The sequence below is a fragment of the Natator depressus genome, chromosome 11 (genome assembly GCF_965152275.1).
Source record: "Natator depressus isolate rNatDep1 chromosome 11, rNatDep2.hap1, whole genome shotgun sequence".
Taxonomy (NCBI): Eukaryota; Metazoa; Chordata; order Testudines; family Cheloniidae; genus Natator; species Natator depressus.
The window spans coordinates 56,099,592-56,117,978 of NC_134244.1; the positions used below are offsets into that span (position 1 = coordinate 56,099,592).

An 18,387-nucleotide genomic window follows, 5' to 3' on the forward strand; every position below is an offset into this window, starting at 1 on the left:
GGAAAATATTTCTCTCTGAAGTTGAGTACTTTACTCTTTTAAATACTATTTGTTATTTCATATTTATATAGAAATGGGAAATGCATTAGATATGAATAGGATAATAGTACAAGAAATCTATCATAAGCTTTTAAGAAACATTGTGAGATCATATCTGGCCCCAAATTTTTGCTTTGTAAAACCTTCAAAACCACTCACAAATAGAGAGGTGGAATTTCACTTGTCTGAAAATTTTGTCCTTAGCATTGCTACAAGTAGCAACTAACCTGCTTATAACTGAAAGTTAGCAGAAAAAGCACTCTTTTCTGTTTGTTTACTTTGTGCATTTGAGACAGCACTCTGTGCAGCATCACTTTCACAAACATCCCCCGAAAAGTCAGTTTTTCCCTTGCTAAAGAGGGATTATATAAGGTATACTACTAGCAGCTGCAATTTAAAGTGGATTTGTTTTAAATTGCATGACACACCATTCAGATGGCGTTCTATTCAAAACTAGAATTACAAGGAGTCAGTTGATTACAGAAAAGCAGCCTCTAACAGTCATGCAACTGCTTTCTTGATGTTAGTTTTTCAGTGAACATAGTGCGGGGTGTGAACGCCAAGTATTGCCAAACCACAAGCCAGGCTAAGCTCGCGGCACAGGAGGCTAACACCTTAGAGGCACCCCCAGGTTACTGGTCTGGCTGCCGGGCGTGCAGCCAGGGAGGATTCAGTGGCCTGTGGGAGACAGGACTAGGGTGACCAGATGTACCGATTTTATAGGGACAGTCCCAATTTTGGGGTCTTTTTCTTATATAGGCTCCTATTACCCCCCCCCCCACCTGTCCCGATTTTTCACACTTGCTGTCTGGTCACCCTAGACAGGACGGTCAGGCCAGAGGAGCGAATGGCCCCTTAGCTCATGAATCCCAGACAGGGACGTTTGGACTAAGCAGAGCAGCCGGGTGCTGACAAACGCCCCGGGCGGGGACCGGAGAAGCCGGTTTGCGAGTGACACGCCAAAGGCAGGTCTGGCCCCGGTTACACCCAGCGCGGGGGGCGGCCTCGGAGAAGTAGCCGGCCCCGCGGCCAGGGAGCCCCGCACTCACCAGGTACTCGGGGTACTCGTACATGTAGGTCATGCTGCACCGGTTCTCCTCGTACACGAACAGCACGTCCCGCACCCCCAGCAGCACCAGCGCCGCCACCGCCCCGTAGAACAGCGCGGCCGCCACCCCGGGACTCCTGCCCATCGCCCCCGCCGAGCGAGCCCCCGTCGCCCGCCAGCGCCACCGGCTCCACACGCCGCTCACCGAGGGGAGAGGGCAGAGCTAGCCTCCCGAGGAGGCGAAGGACCGAGGGCGTGGCCGGCGCAAAAAACTGGGAACAGCTCCGCCATGATGGAAAGGTCAGAGTGTGGAGGAACCCGTCAGCCATGTTGGAGAGGTCAGGACCGAGAAGGGGCCCGTCGGCCATGTTGGGAAGGTCGGGCTCGGAGTTAAAAAAGGGCGGGTCCATTACGGTCGGAAACTACAGTCGGCAACACGCGTCTGCCATGTTGGGTAGGTCACCGTGCAGGAAAGAGGGACCTGCCCTACCGGCCATGGTGGCGTGGGAAAGCGGTACGACAGTAGGCAGCTCAGAAGAACCGCAGGGAGCCTGGGAGCTGGTGTCTCCTCCCTGTGCCCGTTGAGCTGCTCTGGCACTGCATCACCCTGCCTCCTTTGCATGGGGCATGGGCAGCCCCGCCTAGCCGCTGGGGCATGACCCTCTTCCCACTCAACTGCCTGGCCCCCGCCTCACAACACCCCGGCACCAGCCCAGTAGTTCTGCTCCCAGCTCCATTCTGCTCCCCCCAGCCTCGCTGCTGAGGTGGGGGCCTAGTAGGGGTGCCTGGTGTCCAGTTTTCGACCGGAACGGCTGGTCGAAAAGGGACCCTGGCGGTTCTGGTCAGCACTGCCCACCGGCCCGTTAAAGGTCCCGTGGGAGGTGCTGTGGCACGAAGGCAGGCTAGTCCCTATCTGTCCTGGCACCGCACTGCGCCCCGGAAGCGGCCAGCAGGTCCGGCTCCTAGGCAGGGGGACCAAGGGGCTCCAAGCACCAGCTCCGCACTCCCATTGGCCGGGAACCATAGCCAATGGGAGCTGCAGGGTGGTGCCTCCACCTAGGAACCAGACCTGCTGGCCACTTCTGGGGCATAGCACAGAGTCAGGACAGGCACAAAGCCTGCCTTAGGGCCAGTGACCGGGAGCCACTAGAGGTAACCCCGTGCCCCAACTCCCTGTCCCAGCCCTGAGCCCCCCTCCCCAACCCCAACCCCTCATCCCTGGCTTCACCCCACAGCCTGCACCCCCAGACCGAGCCCTCATGCCCCTGAACCCTAATCCCCTGCCTCAACCCGCAGCCCCCTCCCACACCCTGAACCCCTCTGCCCTGCCCCCCAGCCTGGATCCTGCACCCCCAGCTTGAGCCCTAACCCCTTGTCCCAGCCTGGAGCCCCTTCCTGCACCCTGAACCTCTCATTTCTGGCCCCATCCCAGAGCCCCCACCCCCAGCTAGAGACCTCACCCCCTCACACACCCCAATCCCCTACCCCAGTGAAAGTGAGTGAGGGTGGGGGAGAGGGAGCCACTGAAGGAGGGGGAATGTATTGAGCAGAGGGCAGGGGCTCAGGGAAGGGGCAGGGGAAGGGGCCTCAGGAAGAGATAGGGGAACGGTGTTTGGTTTTGTGGGATTAGAAAGTTGGCAACCCTAGGGCCCATGGGGTTCGACAGCAATACAGACTCCTAAGACTCATGCAGAGCTGGGGGGAGAACAGTGAACAGAACCACCTGCCACTTGGGCAAGGGGCCCAAATGTCCCAGGAGAAAAAAAAAACAAGGAAGAAACTCTGCTAGTAGGCACTGGCTGGTTTTCCAACCCATTCTGTAAGAGATACAGAGCAGGGGGCAAAGGACTGTTTAGGATCTTGAAGATAGCTGTGAAAATACATATATAAAATGAGTAGCTTGTGTTTCTGAGGGTGCATTTGGATTTGAGGAAGACATCAGATCTTTCAAAAATACAACTGACCGAACAGAAATACTTGCGTTTTTTCCAAAATACAATGGGGCATTTTACTTGAAAAGTGCTCAAAACTCTATGAAGGAAAAAACAAAACAAAACAAAACCAAAGCTTCCTCCTTGGTAGAGATGTCATACCAATGTGTAATACAAAAGATAATTTGAGCAGAAGATCCACAAAGCGATATTTTCCTTACCTGGTGTTTATTTTTCAAGGACTTCTCTATCAATCCAGACACTTGGGTCATAGTTTCTCCCAGCAAACAGGTGGAGACAGAACGCTGACACTTGGCCTTTTCCAGAGGGGCTGGCATGTTACATTCTAAAAAAAAACAAAAAAAACTACCAAAAGGAGGCATAGTGGCATTTTCTCTCAGGCTCCCAACCACTCTGCAGGTTCAGGAGGTGCCACAAAGCAGATTCTCAGGACCACTGTTCTACACTTTTCTTATCTAAGGGTTTGGGGGTCAGGGGAGAAGGGGTAAAGCTGCTGCTGTGGAGGAGGGCTATTGGGGTTTCTGTGTAGTCATTCAGCTGGGCAGCTCTGACACTAAATGAAGAATCTTGGGAGGAGTTTGTTACAAGTATTCCTATGTTTACAAGACTTCCTTAGGGAAGACTCCTCCCTAGTCACCTCTTCCAAGTCTGAACTGCCCCTGGATGCCAGGGAGAATGATCTGACTGAAATGAAGTCTGGCCCTCCTCCTAACCTGGACTTGGCTCTGGTTCCCTTATGCGGCCAGTTATAATGGATGTCTCTAAAGGATGGCTCTCCTGTTGCATGTGAGAGTGAGCCCCCACAGGTTGTCAAGTGCCTCATGTACAGCTAGGGGAGCTTTGGGTCTTTGAGGCATGTTCTTTCTTCTCTCCTGCAACAGGGTCTTCTAAGGACAACAGTCTCTATCTTCCACCCAGAATCAGACAACAGCTCAAGACTGAGAGATACTCAAGACCCTTCTATGTGATGATGTGACATCCTCAGGTTGGGAGGAATTATAACCCCAAGCATCTGCCATGGTATAAATTATTTACCAACTCCAAAAGAATAGTGTGTGGTCTCAGGAAATAAGAGGAACTATAGTAAAACCATGATACTGCTTTGCTATCGGGCAATAATCTAAGTTACTTAAAAATTGAAGTCTGCACCTTTGTGACAAAATAAAACATTTCAGGGGACATGTGGACTTCATATCAGACTACAAGGATCTCAGAAAAACGTAATGCACATTACTGTGTGCTGTGGCTTCTTTGCTACAGATACTGACATATGCATAGTAGTACAGTGCTCTGCCTTCTTCCCATTTTTCCTCAACAGTATCTACAGTATTTTAATCTCTTCACGTGGGTAGAATTCTAGTAATGCATGCTGCAGGTTACTACAGGTCGAGCGGGAATTTAACCCTGTATCTTTCTTCCCCCCTAAAAGTTAGCTGAATACCTAGTTATGCAGCTCATTTTTATGGATATTAACCCTTTTTGCTACAAAGAGGAACGTATAGGTTTATAATATTAAAATAGGTAATTGTGCTGTTGACTTTATTTTAGTACTGGCTAGTCTCTAAGGATACAGCGATACAGTTTTAGTGAAATAGTCAATTTTTTTTGCGGCTACTTAATTTTGAAAAAAAAAAATCATTCAAGGTGACATCCAAATACATATCTGAACAAAATTACTTATACAATAGTTCTGCTACTTTATATAAAGTATAACCCATGTTAATACTATCATAGTCCATTTCTTGAGCCAATTGAGATAGTCAATGCATAAGAGAAAATTTAGAAATATAAAATGAAGTATAGACAGTTCAACCTACATTATCCATCTTTTTTCTGCAATACTGCTTAAAACATTTTTCTAGTGTAATTTCACAATGTTTTTGATAAATATATGAGAGTTTTAAACAAAATATATTACTCAGTTTTGCAACAATATTTGTACCATTTTTATTTGTAAAAATAACCATCTGAATGCATTTCAATAGTAGTTTACAGTCAGGGTACTTCATTACATTAATACAGCATTCAGTAGTTGAAAAAGATACTAAGCTGTGCTTGAACAGATTCAGATTGGATTCCAAGTCATTCACTGGAATAAGTATTTTTTTTCCTCATTTTGTACAGTCATGACATTTACTGAAGTCATTAAACTCCAATTTACATAAGAAAACATTACAGACAAAACCCCACCAAAACCATCAAACAATATTTTATATTGTTTATGACAAATATGTTATCCAAAATATAACACTGGCACCAGATTTGTATCACCATGGTTTGTAAAGATATATTGCACATGCTAAAGCATAAAATAAGATGAAACTACAAAACATAAGGTTATTGGCTTTTAATATGTAGATCACTGCATAAGAAACGCATAGAATTACATTTTATGCACACTCTCAGATTGTCACTATTTTAAAACGTCCTGCCCTATAAACACTGACCTATGGTTTACTTTTTGTGTAATAAGAAAGCCTTTTCAGCACTGCAAAAATTATACATAATTTCCTATAGAAATTTAGCAGATTAATTTTCATTTCAACGCAGGTAGAACATACAAAAAGAAAAAAAACTACTTCATACTTTCCAAAAAGGCTTGAAATGAAAATTTACTGGTATTATATTGCTTTGATAACACTCAAATGAAACAAACAAAAGATAAGTTTCACAAAACACTTCCAGAATACACAAATATAAAAAGGCACTCTAAAGTTTCTTACATGACAAAAAAAATCACAAAGTCGTTAATTCATCCTAACGGATACATAATCAAGTTTCTCAACATTACAAAGGATAATAATCCATTTTATGTATTTGTTCTAATTTAATAATAAATCTGGCAGCTGTTTACTGCATAAAAAAGTACCAAACATACTACGGTGCCCTTTTAGTAATGATAAACTGAATTCCCATAGCTATTTCAATGTAGAATCACGGAAGATTTTAGGCAATTTGAAGATTGTAACTTTTGGTATTTATGATAGAGACTTGGGAACTATTCCTGAAATGAAGTCCACCTACAACTGTGGTTCAAATATAAACTAAAACCCTGATCCTTCCCACAGAACCATAGGAACAGACCAGTGCATTCACACAGAGCCCCATGTTGTGGACAGGCGCAGAGGTAGCCCATATAACAACATTATAACTCGCAGCATCAGGGCTGAAGTGCCTCATCCTGTAACATTTATGCACGTAAGTAACTTTACTCCTGTGAATAGTTCCATTAACTCAGTGGGACTGACTATTACAAGAATAAAATTATGTTTAAATGTTTGCAAGAGCAAGTCCTAAATCACAAATTTATTTCTATAAGTGTGTACAAATTATTGTACTAATAAAAATATGGGGGTGGGAGTTTCAAAAGTGTTCAACATTTTACCTAACTCTGTTCCTATTGACTTCAACAAGAGCAGAATTAAACCAAAGCTGAGCACTTTTGAAAATCTAACCCATATTGTACTTTTTTTTTCTCCGAAGAGTACCATGCTCAAAACATGGACTTTCCCAGTGCCCTTAAGAGGGTAACCAACAAAACGTATGTGATATCTTTCCTATGATTCCTGTAATATAGCATACTTGAAATCACCAATACAACTGGATGGCCAGTTTGTTGTCAATGAGAAAATTTAGATTTGGTTCCTTTGTCTGTGTTTTAAAGTAGACACAATACCAGATATAAACTTTAGCTATTTGTAGATTGTACTCAATCCAAAATCCATTGAATTCAGTCGGAAGCTTATTCTGCTTGGGTTTTGGATTTGAACCACAGAATGATCAAAGAAATTCAATAATCATCTAAAGTTCTATAATGTTACATATAATGGGTCATCATAAAGTCAGCATTTTATTGACAAATACCACACAGATACCACAATTACTTCCTACTAAAATACTGGTATCTTAGCTATCACTGTGTGGTAACTAATAGGAAATGCTGACTTTTTTTTAATGACCACTGTGACTATTACCTCTGCATTTCTATGGTAATTGTGACCCTTTTCTCCTTCTAATGAAAAAAACCCATAGGAAATGAAATTTTAAGTGTTCGTTCTATTTAGAAACAACAAAAAGCAAAATGTGGGATTTCCATTCATTTCTAAACAGACACCACAGAACCCACCACTCTTTCCATGTTGGTCTCTCCCCTTATTTTCAGTGCTTTAAGTAAAGTAGTTATTTATTGCTCTTTAGCAATTAAAAAAAAATCAAAATAGTCATACAGTACTAATGTAAGAGGGGAAAGCCCATGGTTCAGGTGCTTGGGATTTCCACTGCAGAAAAACATAGAAAAAGAGAAATGTGAATCCTTAAAGGGAGTACCCCTTGAGATTTTTTTTAACTTTAAGATTTGAAATTTTCTATTTCATAATATTCATAGAGACATTATAATCATTTAATTTTAGCAGGGCAAAATACAGGTAATGTATTATGTATACTACTAGATACCCATATATGCATTAAAAGTATCACTAAGAATTACATACTTAAAATGTTTCTTTTTCCTGTCATGAAGAATGGGAACCTGTCAACAAATTTTAGCAAATGTTGACACTGATTATATAGAATACTGTCAGAATTGTCAATTAAAAAAACAAAACAAAACTATTTTTTCCTTTGCCCTGCCTAAAGTGTTTACTGAGGAGACACCTCCCATCCTTCCAGCATAGACTTAAGCCTGCTAACAGCCTGAGTGGGAATCATAGGTAGTTTCCACAAATTTCTTTACTCCAAGCCACAGTACATCTCCTCTATCCTCCCTGTGCCACATACCTTAGCTGTGTTATGATGCCCCTTTTCCCTGCTAGGAAGTTGTGAGTTTTTCCTATGCTCTAATCTGTCTGATAAAGGGTGCTCGAGTAGTGCAATGCACAAATTCACTCTCCACCCCTTACGAACAGAGGCTGGTTGTTTCATCTTCACATTACATCCAACCATATGAGTAAGGACCTGAGGTTAGTTTTGAACCCATGTGGCCACGCTACACACTCCCACCATCCTCCCCACTCAGGCCAACAGGCTTGGCTTATATTCACGTTTCATTTTGTGTTATGCCAAATAAGATTCACAAAAAAGGAGAACAAGCCAGAGTTATTTTTCCTGGGCATTGATTTCATTTCAAATAAATATAAACACATTTACATTAAAAGTATATGAACATTTTCTCTAGTCTGGAAAAAAATAAACTGTGGTCAACACATCATCAGTTAAAAACGCCAAGCTGTCAGCTAGAAATCTGTGTCATAAAATGTAAAATACACTCCAGACTATTCATTACTCAAAAAGTTTACATTTTTATTGTTTAGAAAAATTACTTCATTCTGTCACTTGCATTCTGAAAAAAATTAAAATCTTCCATTTAAATACTGAAGCATTTTGGTCCTCGTGGTATAGAGCTGGTTAGTTCATGGTAGTTTATTTGTTTATTTTTTAAAGGCTCAGTCTTCCTTTTGTGCATCTGTTCCAGACGAGGAACGGGGTCCATTTGACCTAGAAGCTTTGGCAGAAGGAGTAGATATATTCACAATGTTGACGTTGCTTAAGCAAGCTGGTATCAATCGGCTGTTCTAGTACATCATGATTCCCTTTCCATAATATGCTTTCAAATTTACTGGCGTTTGTTTGGTATGTCCACTTTTGATGTAATGCTTTCACTTGCTCTGTATTTACCTTTGCTCTATTCATTTTAACCCAAATATTGGCAAAAGTATTTTAAACCCTGATAATGTTCCTGGTAAAAACAAGCTATATAAGTTTAGAAAAGAAAATGAAAAATATCAGTTTAAATTGGCAACAAAATTTAGATGCATCACAATCAACAACTTTTTTTTTTTCTGATACCAGATTTGTGGTTAATTGCTCAGGTAGCAGAAGCTTCTAATGACCCTAGTTCTGTAGTGCAAATAAACCATATATGTTTGTGCTGAACTGAAAAAGCAAATCAAGGGCTGACTCATGCTGACTTCACACAAGTAATTCCACTGATGTAAGTGGTGAAATATTGGTATGAGAGACAAAAGCAGGATTTGGCCTTAAATTTTTATATCAGTATTCTAATTGTGTGCTGTACCTAAGATCTTTAAAAAGTGCCTTCTGTATATTTAAGTGCTTAATACATGCAGAGTATAAAACGTTTTTTTTCCCCCTAGAGAAGGTAATACAGGCAGTACTTTAAAAAGATGCACAACTTTACCTTTGGTTTGTGTAACGAACTATTATCTACCCAACAGAACCTGTGTTAACTAGGAAATAGACAACAATGAGGAGAGGGTTGGGGTTCTTTCTTGGAATCTAAGAAAGCCACATTGGAAAGACATCTGTGTACCAACTATACAGCTAGGGCATATGAATATTTTATACAACAGTTCCCTGTTCATTTGTGCTGTCATAAAGAAAAAGGCATTTTCTCTTTTTCTACTTAAAAAAAGAGCTAGAAACTTTCACAGGAGCACTTGGGGCCTAAAGAAAACACGGTGAAACTTGAAGCTACAGAACATAAATGTGAATTCATTCAAACGAAAATCCCTAACTTCTATATTAAAGACTAGATTATTTTTAATTTTACTAATCCTTTCAATGCCCAATTCTGGAAGTTTCGGTCAATAATAATACTTTAAAAATATAATGTGGGATTCAAGCTTTTTTTAAAAACAAAACAAAACAACCCCAAATGCAATTAAGAAAAAAGCTTTGAATACCAAAGTCAAAACGTTTCAGAATCGGAATCATTTTCATTGTACCCATCCTCTGTTCCTATATTGTTACTCAAGGGTTTACTGTAAGAGTTAATACTGCCCATATTGGAGCCATCGCAGAGATGTGTCCTGCTTAAATTGTCTTTTTTAAAACAAACGAAGTTGAAAGGCATCATTGAACTGGAAGGAGAAAAAGGCATCATGGTAGCCAAAATGAGTGCCAGGCAGTCAGCCACGTCTTTGTTAGGAGCGCAAGCCAGGGCTGGCGTATGACCTGGGCACAAATGCAGACAAGGCAATGGTTAGTACTGGGGGTACTGAGAAGGGAAATGAGCATTCCTCAAATACATCTCTAGATGACTTCATAATAAGGAGATGTATGTTTAGTTACAATCATGCCAGGCAAGAGAACGTGTTACTTATTTTAAATTAGGCATGCTGGGAAAATACACAAATTTATGGAGTGTTTAAGCTAATGACCACAAAAAGCACTATTTTAAAAGTCAGGCAGCATACAGCCTTCACAAAATGAATAAAAACATTTGGTAAACACAGTTCCACAACACAGACAATATGATTGCAAAACGACAACATAAATAAGCATATGGCACTATGAACTGAAGTTGATTTCCACTTCAATTCATATGAACAAATCACATTCTGAGAACAATGACCTTCAGTTGAAGATAAATGTACATTAGATAAAAAATATTGGTTCTGCATTAATGAATTTTTAAAAGATTTTATAATATTGAGTATTTTAGAGAGTAATTTATCTAGGAATTAAGTTATCAGAGAAAGGGACTAGACACCTCCCCCCGATATATGATATTTACAGTAAGTATGACTGTATAGATTATTATCCAAAATTTACCTTCCTGTTCAGAGAAGAATGGTTTATTCAGGAAGCATGCAATATATTTTTAAAAATTAAGTAAATGTAATAAGGGCTTGGTGAAATGAAGAACTGGGAAACCACTAATGGCAGCCAATCACCCAATTTTCATTGCAGAGTTAACTTGGGCTCCTATTTGGATGTTTGTACCCCAGCTCTCATCTACACACAAAAAGCTTTAAAAGGATGGGTTTTGCTTTCAAATGGGTTGCTAATCTTTGCAGTGAGGACACTGGCTAAATCACTCAAGTCCCATGCCTTCCCACAATTCCCTCTGTATGCCCAGAAGGACAAACAAGTTCTCCGACAATTCATTCGGAATCAGAGTAGCTAAGCTTACTGCACCACTAAGAACCATGGGATTCTCCTACCAGCTCACACAAGTACAGTACAGCACCACTGTGGATGCGGCCAAATGGATATCCTCAAGTATGGCTTTGCAGTGTGGCCACTCACACCTGAGTTTGGCCAACCATAGTTCTTACACTTGAGTGCCAATCACGCAAGTTAATTCTGCAGTGAAGACATACCCTCAGTGCGTTTCATTTACAACTACAGCCGAGCAAATAATTTCCAGCTAATAATGATTAGTAGTAATAGTAATTGATTAATTTAACCTCTTTTTCTTTGGGTACTATGTCCAAGAACAGATCATGACTTCCTCAGATGTATTCATTAGTTACTCAGATATGTTTTTGTGCTTTGGTTTAGTTGCTGTTGCTTTAAAATTTCTAAGGATGATAACAAACAGTCCATTATAAGTATTTTGGAGATAAGAAATTTGAACTGTGGTGATTAGTTATGATCACATGGTACTAGTTTTGTTCTATGATTGGATAAGTATGACATTTTTATAATTTGGAGGTTGGCTTGAAATCCCTCAGTGAGAGGTAGATGGGGAGGATTAGGAAAATCTGAACCTTTTCCTTTTAGGGCAGCAAAACCTTGTCCAAGACATCATTCATCATTACAGTGCTGTCAGATGTACTGCCTGAGTGAAGAGTTTAAATTTAATCTTCACTCTTTATAGTCGCACAAATGTAATTGATTTTGTATTAATTGTAAAGTGTGTGGTTCATTTACTTCTTTCTATCCCAAACCCTGGCAAAAGATTTTCAGAGCCCCATCCGTTGGCCACTTCAAGAGATGTACTATCTCATACAAAACATACCACGTCTAATGCAAATCCTAGAGCCTGAAAAGTGAAAACTGATAAAACTTGATAGCTCATAAGTTTGTAGAAAGTGGCTTAGGCAAATTCACTTTTACGTTTGAGAGAATATTTGAAGAAAATGTTTGTATTCATCAAGCTCTAGGTACAACTTTTGATACAGTAAGTGAGACTGTAGTTATTTATTTTTAATCAGCTGCCAAATGCTATTTATTAATTGGGTTCTTGTTTGTAGTCCTATAATAGATACTTCAAGTACACTTTTTCAGGAAGGTGGGAACCTGGCGAACAGTGAAAGCTCGGGCATAATTCCATTCAATTAATTGTTTGTTTTTTTGTTGTTGTTTTTTTTACATAAAGAATGTTTAGATTGCTGAACAAAAACAATCTCTGTAGATTGCTTTATTAAAAGAGAAAAACAGGGCCAGCCTGAAATTGTAGTAACAGTGCTCTTTAGGAGACTCAGATTCAGCAATGACCTTGAGATTCTGACTCATCAGTTTGGTGGAAGTTTTTCAAGCCATGGAAGTGGTTGGATCCTGGGAATAGTATCCTGTCAGCACTGCTCTTCAGAATGTTCTAACAGCAAATAGATGGAGTGGCAAATCAGTAGCATTGAGAAAAGCGATATGTCTTTGCATTCAGCTACAGTCAGGTACCATAACGGTAGCCACTCACTAGAAGCATAAGGGTGAGGTGAAGGGTAATAAAAGGAAAAAATTAAGCAGTAAGATTAAATAGTTTAGAAACCTTCTGCTCCTCCCCGATCAGTTGGAGGGGATGTAGAAGATTGCATGCTATAATAAATGGGACTGTGGCAAACAAAAAATCTTTAGAGTTATCTAATGATATTAGTATAATTGCTTAATTCTGTGAAATATGCAGGAACTGTTAATTCCAATACCTGTAATAAGCAGGTAATTACATTTAGTTAATACATTTTATTATCATAATTAGTGCTACATTTTGGGTCAGGCAAAATTCATTCACCAGTGCTCCACAGGTTTTCTTTGTAATAAAACATGGTATTTTAGTTTTGGTGTAATAGACATTCTTCTTACAAATGCTTTTACTTGGGACCAAATCCTATCCATGACTTAGATCCAGATGACTTCAATAGAATTAATTCATGCAGTCTGACTAGTATAATTTGGCAAATAAGATTAATCACTTTTATAGTGTTTTTCATCCATAGATCTCAAAGTGTCTTACTGTGATGGGTAAAAAATATTATTCCCACTTTACAGGTAGAGAAACTGAGGCACAGAACTGTTACATCAAATACTTAAATGCCATTGAGTCAGTGGTGTAAGAGAAACCAGCTTATTTCAGGAAAGAAGGAATTTTAAAGGTTAAAAGGTTCAAAATACCATAAAAACAGAGTTTTGACTTTCCCTTACAGATACTTTGTGTTTAGAAAAAGTATTTCATAGAGGTCTGAAACAAATATTTTCAAGTTTAGTCACCAATTGAACATGTCTCACACTATATTCACACTTACTACAGGGTGGTAATAATTTGTTAGCTTGTCAGATTTGGTCAGAAAATTTGATTACTAACTTTGATCTCAGAATGAATTGGGGGTACAAACAAACAATTGCTGATGTTTTTTCTCCTAATCATTAAACATGCTCTGATGAGATGTATAATCCTTAACTCTAGAGCAAGGAGTCAGAATTTTCTGTTGCCTTTCGCATGTTTAGAAAATTCAAACCACCATTGCACCCAGGGGTTAAAGAAAGACTAGTTGTTGACAGCACATGCAAAATTAACATTAAAGGGACTATTGTGATGTCTGCAGTGTTTGATATAAAACATACAGAAGTAGTATCCTTGTTTGGGTACTTATACAACTGGAAATCTTATTCACAAAGGAATATAGGCATCAGTGTTGTCTAATTAACCAGTTTGCAGGTCTATTTCTTTGGTCACTTGTAAAAATCACCTTAGGTGCTCTTCTTAAGACTGTCAAATTGTATTGTTTCACTTACCATTTTCATCTACTGCTAGTACGCACGCCCCCTTGGCCAGCAACTCCTCAACCACCATCTTTAGGCCATTTCGTGCAGCAATATGGAGAGGTCTACAAAACATAACACTCTAGATTCAAGTATTTGACACGTCCGGTTAAGTAACACGTAAGAGCAAAAAGAAAAAAGAAAAGGAGTACTTGTGGCACCTTAGAGACTAACCAGTTTATTTGAGCATGAGCTTTCGTGAGCTACAGCTCACTTCATCGGATGCATAGCATATCGTGGAAACTGCAGAAGACATTATATACACACAGAGACCATGAAACAAAACTTCCTCCCACCCCACTGTCCTGCTGCTAACAGCTTATCTAAAGTGATCATCAAGGAAGGCCATTTCCAGCACAAATCCAGGTTTTCTCACCCTTCTCCCCCCCCCCCCCCACAGACACACATACAAACTCACTCTCCTGCTGGTAATAGCTCATCCCTCTTTGAAACCTCTCTTTATAATGCGCATGATAATCAAGGTGGGTCATTTCCAGCACTAATCCAGGTTTTCTCATCACCCCCCCCCCCCCCCACACACACACACACACACACACACACCCCTCCAAAAACCACACACACAAACTCACTCTCCTGCTGGCAATAGCTCATCTTACAATGTGCACAGCAATAATCCAAGTTTAACCAGAACGTCTTGGGGGGGGGGGGGGGGTTTGTAGGAAAAAAACAAGGGGAGATAGGCTACCTTGCATAATGACTTAGCCACTCCCAGTCTCTATTCAAGCCCAAATTAATAGTATCCAATTTGCAAATGAATTCCAATTCAGCAGTTTCTCGCTGGAGTCTGGATTTGAAGTTTTTTTTGCTTTAAGATAGCGACCCTCATGTCTGTGATTGCGTGACCAGAGAGATTGAAGTGTTCTCCGACTGGTTTATGAATGTTATAATTCTTAACATCTGATTTGTGTCCATTTATTCTTTTACGTAGAGACTGTCCAGTTTGACCAATGTACATGGCAGAGGGGCATTGCTGGCACATGATGGCATATATCACATTGGTGGATGTGCAGGTGAACGAGCCTCTGATAGTGTGGCTGATGTTGTTAGGCCCTGTGATGGTGTTCCCTGAATAGATATGTGGGCACAGTTGGCAACGGGCTTTGTTGCAAGGATAGGTTCCTGGGTTAGTGGTTCTGTTGTGTGGTATGTGGTTGTTGGTGAGTATTCGCTTCAGGTTGGGGGGCTGTCTGTAGGCAAGGACTGGCCTGTCTCCCAAGATTTGTGAGAGTGTTGGGTCATCCTTCAGGATAGGTTGTAGATCCTTAATAATGCGTTGGAGGGGTTTTAGTTGGGGGCTGAAGGTGACGGCTAGTGGCGTTCTGTTATTTTCTTTGTTAGGCCTGTCCTGTAGTAGGTGACTTCTGGGAACTCTTCTGGCTCTATCAATCTGTTTCTTCACTTCCGCAGGTGGGTATTGTAGTTGTAAGAATGCTTGATAGAGATCTTGTAGGTGTTTGTCTCTGTCTGAGGGGTTGGAGCAAATGCGGTTGTATCGCAGAGCTTGGCTGTAGACGATGGATCGTGTGGTGTGGTCAGGGTGAAAGCTGGAGGCATGTAGGTAGGAATAGCGGTCAGTAGGTTTCCGGTATAGGGTGGTGTTGATGTGACCATCGTTTATTAGCACTTTATAAGGAATGCTCATGCACACTTGTGCAAGATCTTTCCAGCAAGTCAGAGAGGCCCTTATTGTAGTGTTTCAGAGTAACAGCCGTGTTAGTCTGTATTCGCAAAAAGAAAAGGAGTACTTGTGGCACCTTAGAGACTAACCAATTTATTTGAGCATAAGCTTTCGTGAGCTACAGCTCACTTCATCGGATGCATACTGTGGAAAGTGTAGAAGATCTTTTTATACACACAAAGCATGAAAAAATACCTCCCCCCACCCCACTCTCCTACTGGTAATAGCTTATCTAAAGTGATCACTCTCCTTACAATGTGCATGATAATCAAGTTGGGCCATTTCCAGCACAAATCCAGGTTTTCTCCCTCCCCACCCCTCCCCCCCCACACAAGCCCACTCTCCTGTTGGTAATAGCTTATCTAAAGTGACCACTCTCCTTACAATGTGTATGATAATCAAGGTGGGAATTGTCACTACCATGTTTATCCTGTGTTTGCTCAGTATATATGCTGTTCGAAGCCAAGCCTGCAGGCAACGGAGTCGGAGTCTGGCAAATGGAGTTACTTAAGTACATGACTCCAAGCGACCCAGGAGCGTTAAACAAATCCAGACTGATGTCCAAGGGTGTGCATAACTTGACCGGTCAGGCTGCCCATGGCTTACAATCTGTCCATAGGGAGATAAGCTCTTGCTCTGACTAAGTCTAAGGTCACTCCTATGAAATCTGTAGTCTGTGTCAAAGTCACAGCAGACTTTTCCATGTTCACAAAGGTTCCCAGTGATGCTAGGAGACAAAGTAGCAATGAGGTCAGTGCCATGACTTTTGGACATGTCCTGCCTTTCAGAAGCCAGTCGTCTAGATACAGGAAGATGCTGGAATCACCCTATCCGAGTTACGCTGCTGTTATGGAAAACACTTTTGTGAAGACCCTGGATGCAGCTGCTAGACCAAACCAAAGTAGCCTGTATTGACAGTGGTCGGGACCCACCAGACATCTGAGGAATCTTCTGCGCGAAGGGTGAATATCGGTGTCAAAGTACAAATCTTTCATATTGAGAGCTGTGAACCATATGTCTTTATCCACGGATGGTATTATTGATGCCAATCTAACCATGCAGAAGTTTAGTTTGCAAATAAATATATTGAGTTGCTGCAGGTTGAGAATGGGTCTCCACCCTTCTCATATTTGGAATAAAACCCTTTTCCTTGATTTTGCTTTTCCTTGCTCCCCACTGGAGGAGGAATTTTACTCCTAATGTAGGATCTCCTCATGAGAATGGTCTCTGAAGAGAGACAGGGAAAGAAATTTTGGCAGCTTTGGGAGCCAATGGAATAACCAGAATGGATGATATCTAGCACCCACGTATCCTTTGTTATTGCCCCCAGCTGTGGGAAAATTGTGCTATGTGTCTACCAAAGGAGATCTCTTAATTGGGTGGAGATGGCATCAACATTAGTTCGTAGCTCCCAAGTGTCCCATCAAAAGTATCTTTTGGCTGATGGGGAGGGACAGGCGGTGGAGGCCAGGTAGCTGTAGTAAAGGTGGATGGGGCAGTCTCTCTATTTTTGCACCTTCTGCTGTTTGCAAGGTAGCTCATAAGAGCATTGGTAAAGACCTCAGGTTGTAAGACTGCTTATGGTAATTCCTCTTCACGGCTGGTCTATATACACCCTGGGAATGGAGGATTGCCCTGGAGTCTTTTAGTGAGTGCAACGACTTGTCTATCTTCTGGTTGAAAACACTGACTTATTCAAAAGACTAGTGTTCTGTACCTCCCTGGAACCCCAAAAATGTAGCTAAAATTCTCAGCACATCACTATAGCTCTCGAAGCAATATTGGCAGTGTTGACTGAAGCCTGTAATGAGGTTCTTGCCACTAATCTTTCCTCATCAATAAGGGCTTGAAATTGAGCCCTGTCCTCCTGGGGTAACATGCCTTTAAAATTCAGGAACTTAGAATATTTTGCCAGAAAGTCCTGGTAGTTGGTAATTCTAAATTGGAGGCTGATGGAATTAAACACTTTTCTCCCCTCAACATTTGACTTCTTTATCTGCACAGGTTGCCCTTGGGAGCTGTTGGCTGGACCTTTTTGTGGCTGTTTGGATGACTAGGGAGTCTGAGGCAGGGTCAGAGAACAAGAACTCCACTTCCTTTGCTGGGACAAAATACCGCTTTTCCGTCCTCTTAGGTGTAGGAGCACACCTAACTGGTATGTGCCATTCAGTTCTTGCTGGTTCTAGTATGGCCTCATTCACTGGGAGTGCTATTTGGCTAGACTCCTTACGCTGTAGGATGTCCAAGAGCTTGTGTTGTGAGTCCTGGACCTCCTCTAAGGGGAACTGGAGCTTTTCTGCTACTCTCCGAAGCACATGCTGGTGACTGAGACTTTCTCAGAGATTTACTCTTTACATCTTTCTGTGTAGAGACAGATGTTGAGGCTACCTTTGGTGAGGTCTTCGGTGCCATGGATGGAATCAGTGCCATGATACTGCCTACGTCTCTAGCGGCCTCTGGTGTCCGAGATGTTAATGTAGTCATACTGGGAGGCCTATGCACAGGGAGGTCCTCTGCCCCTGGATCTGAAGACAGTCTTAAGGCTTGTTGCATCGCTAGGAGCATCCTCCTCATATTGTTTCAGAATCTACCCTTGAAGTAAGTGTAGATCTTGCACTTACTGGGTATATGAGCATCTCCCAAACAGCAGAGGCTCTGAGAATGAGTGTCACTGATAAGGACAACCTCACTGCAGGAGAAGCACCTTTTAAATCCCTGGGACCCCAACATCCCCAAGCAAAAGAACAAAAACATGATTTCCTAAATAGTTGAAATCTCTAACTATATCTATGAATGACATTTTTTCATAAGGGAAAGGGAAAAAAAAGGGGGGGGGGGGAGACAGCTGTTCCAACAACTATAAACCA

General features: G+C 41.5%; 2 protein-coding genes and 1 long non-coding RNA gene across 12 annotated transcripts in view; 1 reads left to right on the forward strand and 2 right to left on the reverse strand.

Moving 5' to 3' along the window:
- Window positions 1-1,400, reverse strand: part of PGAP1 (post-GPI attachment to proteins inositol deacylase 1) — a 61,457-nt gene extending 60,057 nt beyond the window's left edge. The window contains exon 1 of one of the 2 annotated variants that reach the window (XM_074967822.1): window positions 1,089-1,400. In XM_074967822.1, coding sequence (XP_074823923.1) covers window positions 1,089-1,232 — 144 coding nt within the window. In that variant the 5' untranslated portion in view covers window positions 1,233-1,400. The remainder of the gene's footprint in view (window positions 1-1,088) is intronic. The other variant, XM_074967821.1, reaches the window with a different exon arrangement.
- On the forward strand, window positions 1,013-18,255 carry LOC141996093 (uncharacterized). The gene is made up of 4 exons (XR_012641478.1): window positions 1,013-1,541; window positions 3,921-4,059; window positions 16,309-16,482; window positions 17,525-18,255. It is a non-coding gene; the product is annotated as an uncharacterized LOC141996093 (long non-coding RNA).
- The window catches only part of ANKRD44 (ankyrin repeat domain 44), a 203,032-nt gene continuing 189,659 nt past the window's right edge, over window positions 5,015-18,387 (reverse strand). For 6 of the 9 annotated variants that reach the window (XM_074967814.1, XM_074967811.1, XM_074967816.1 and 3 more), the window contains 2 exons: window positions 13,795-13,886; window positions 8,815-10,011 (listed from right to left, as the gene is read on the reverse strand). In XM_074967814.1, the coding sequence (XP_074823915.1) occupies window positions 9,746-10,011; window positions 13,795-13,886 (358 nt within the window). In that variant the 3' untranslated portion in view covers window positions 8,815-9,745. Of the gene's footprint in view, window positions 8,540-8,814; window positions 10,012-13,794; window positions 13,887-18,387 lie in introns of those variants that run through there. The other 3 variants (XM_074967820.1, XM_074967819.1, XM_074967817.1) reach the window with 1 other exon arrangement.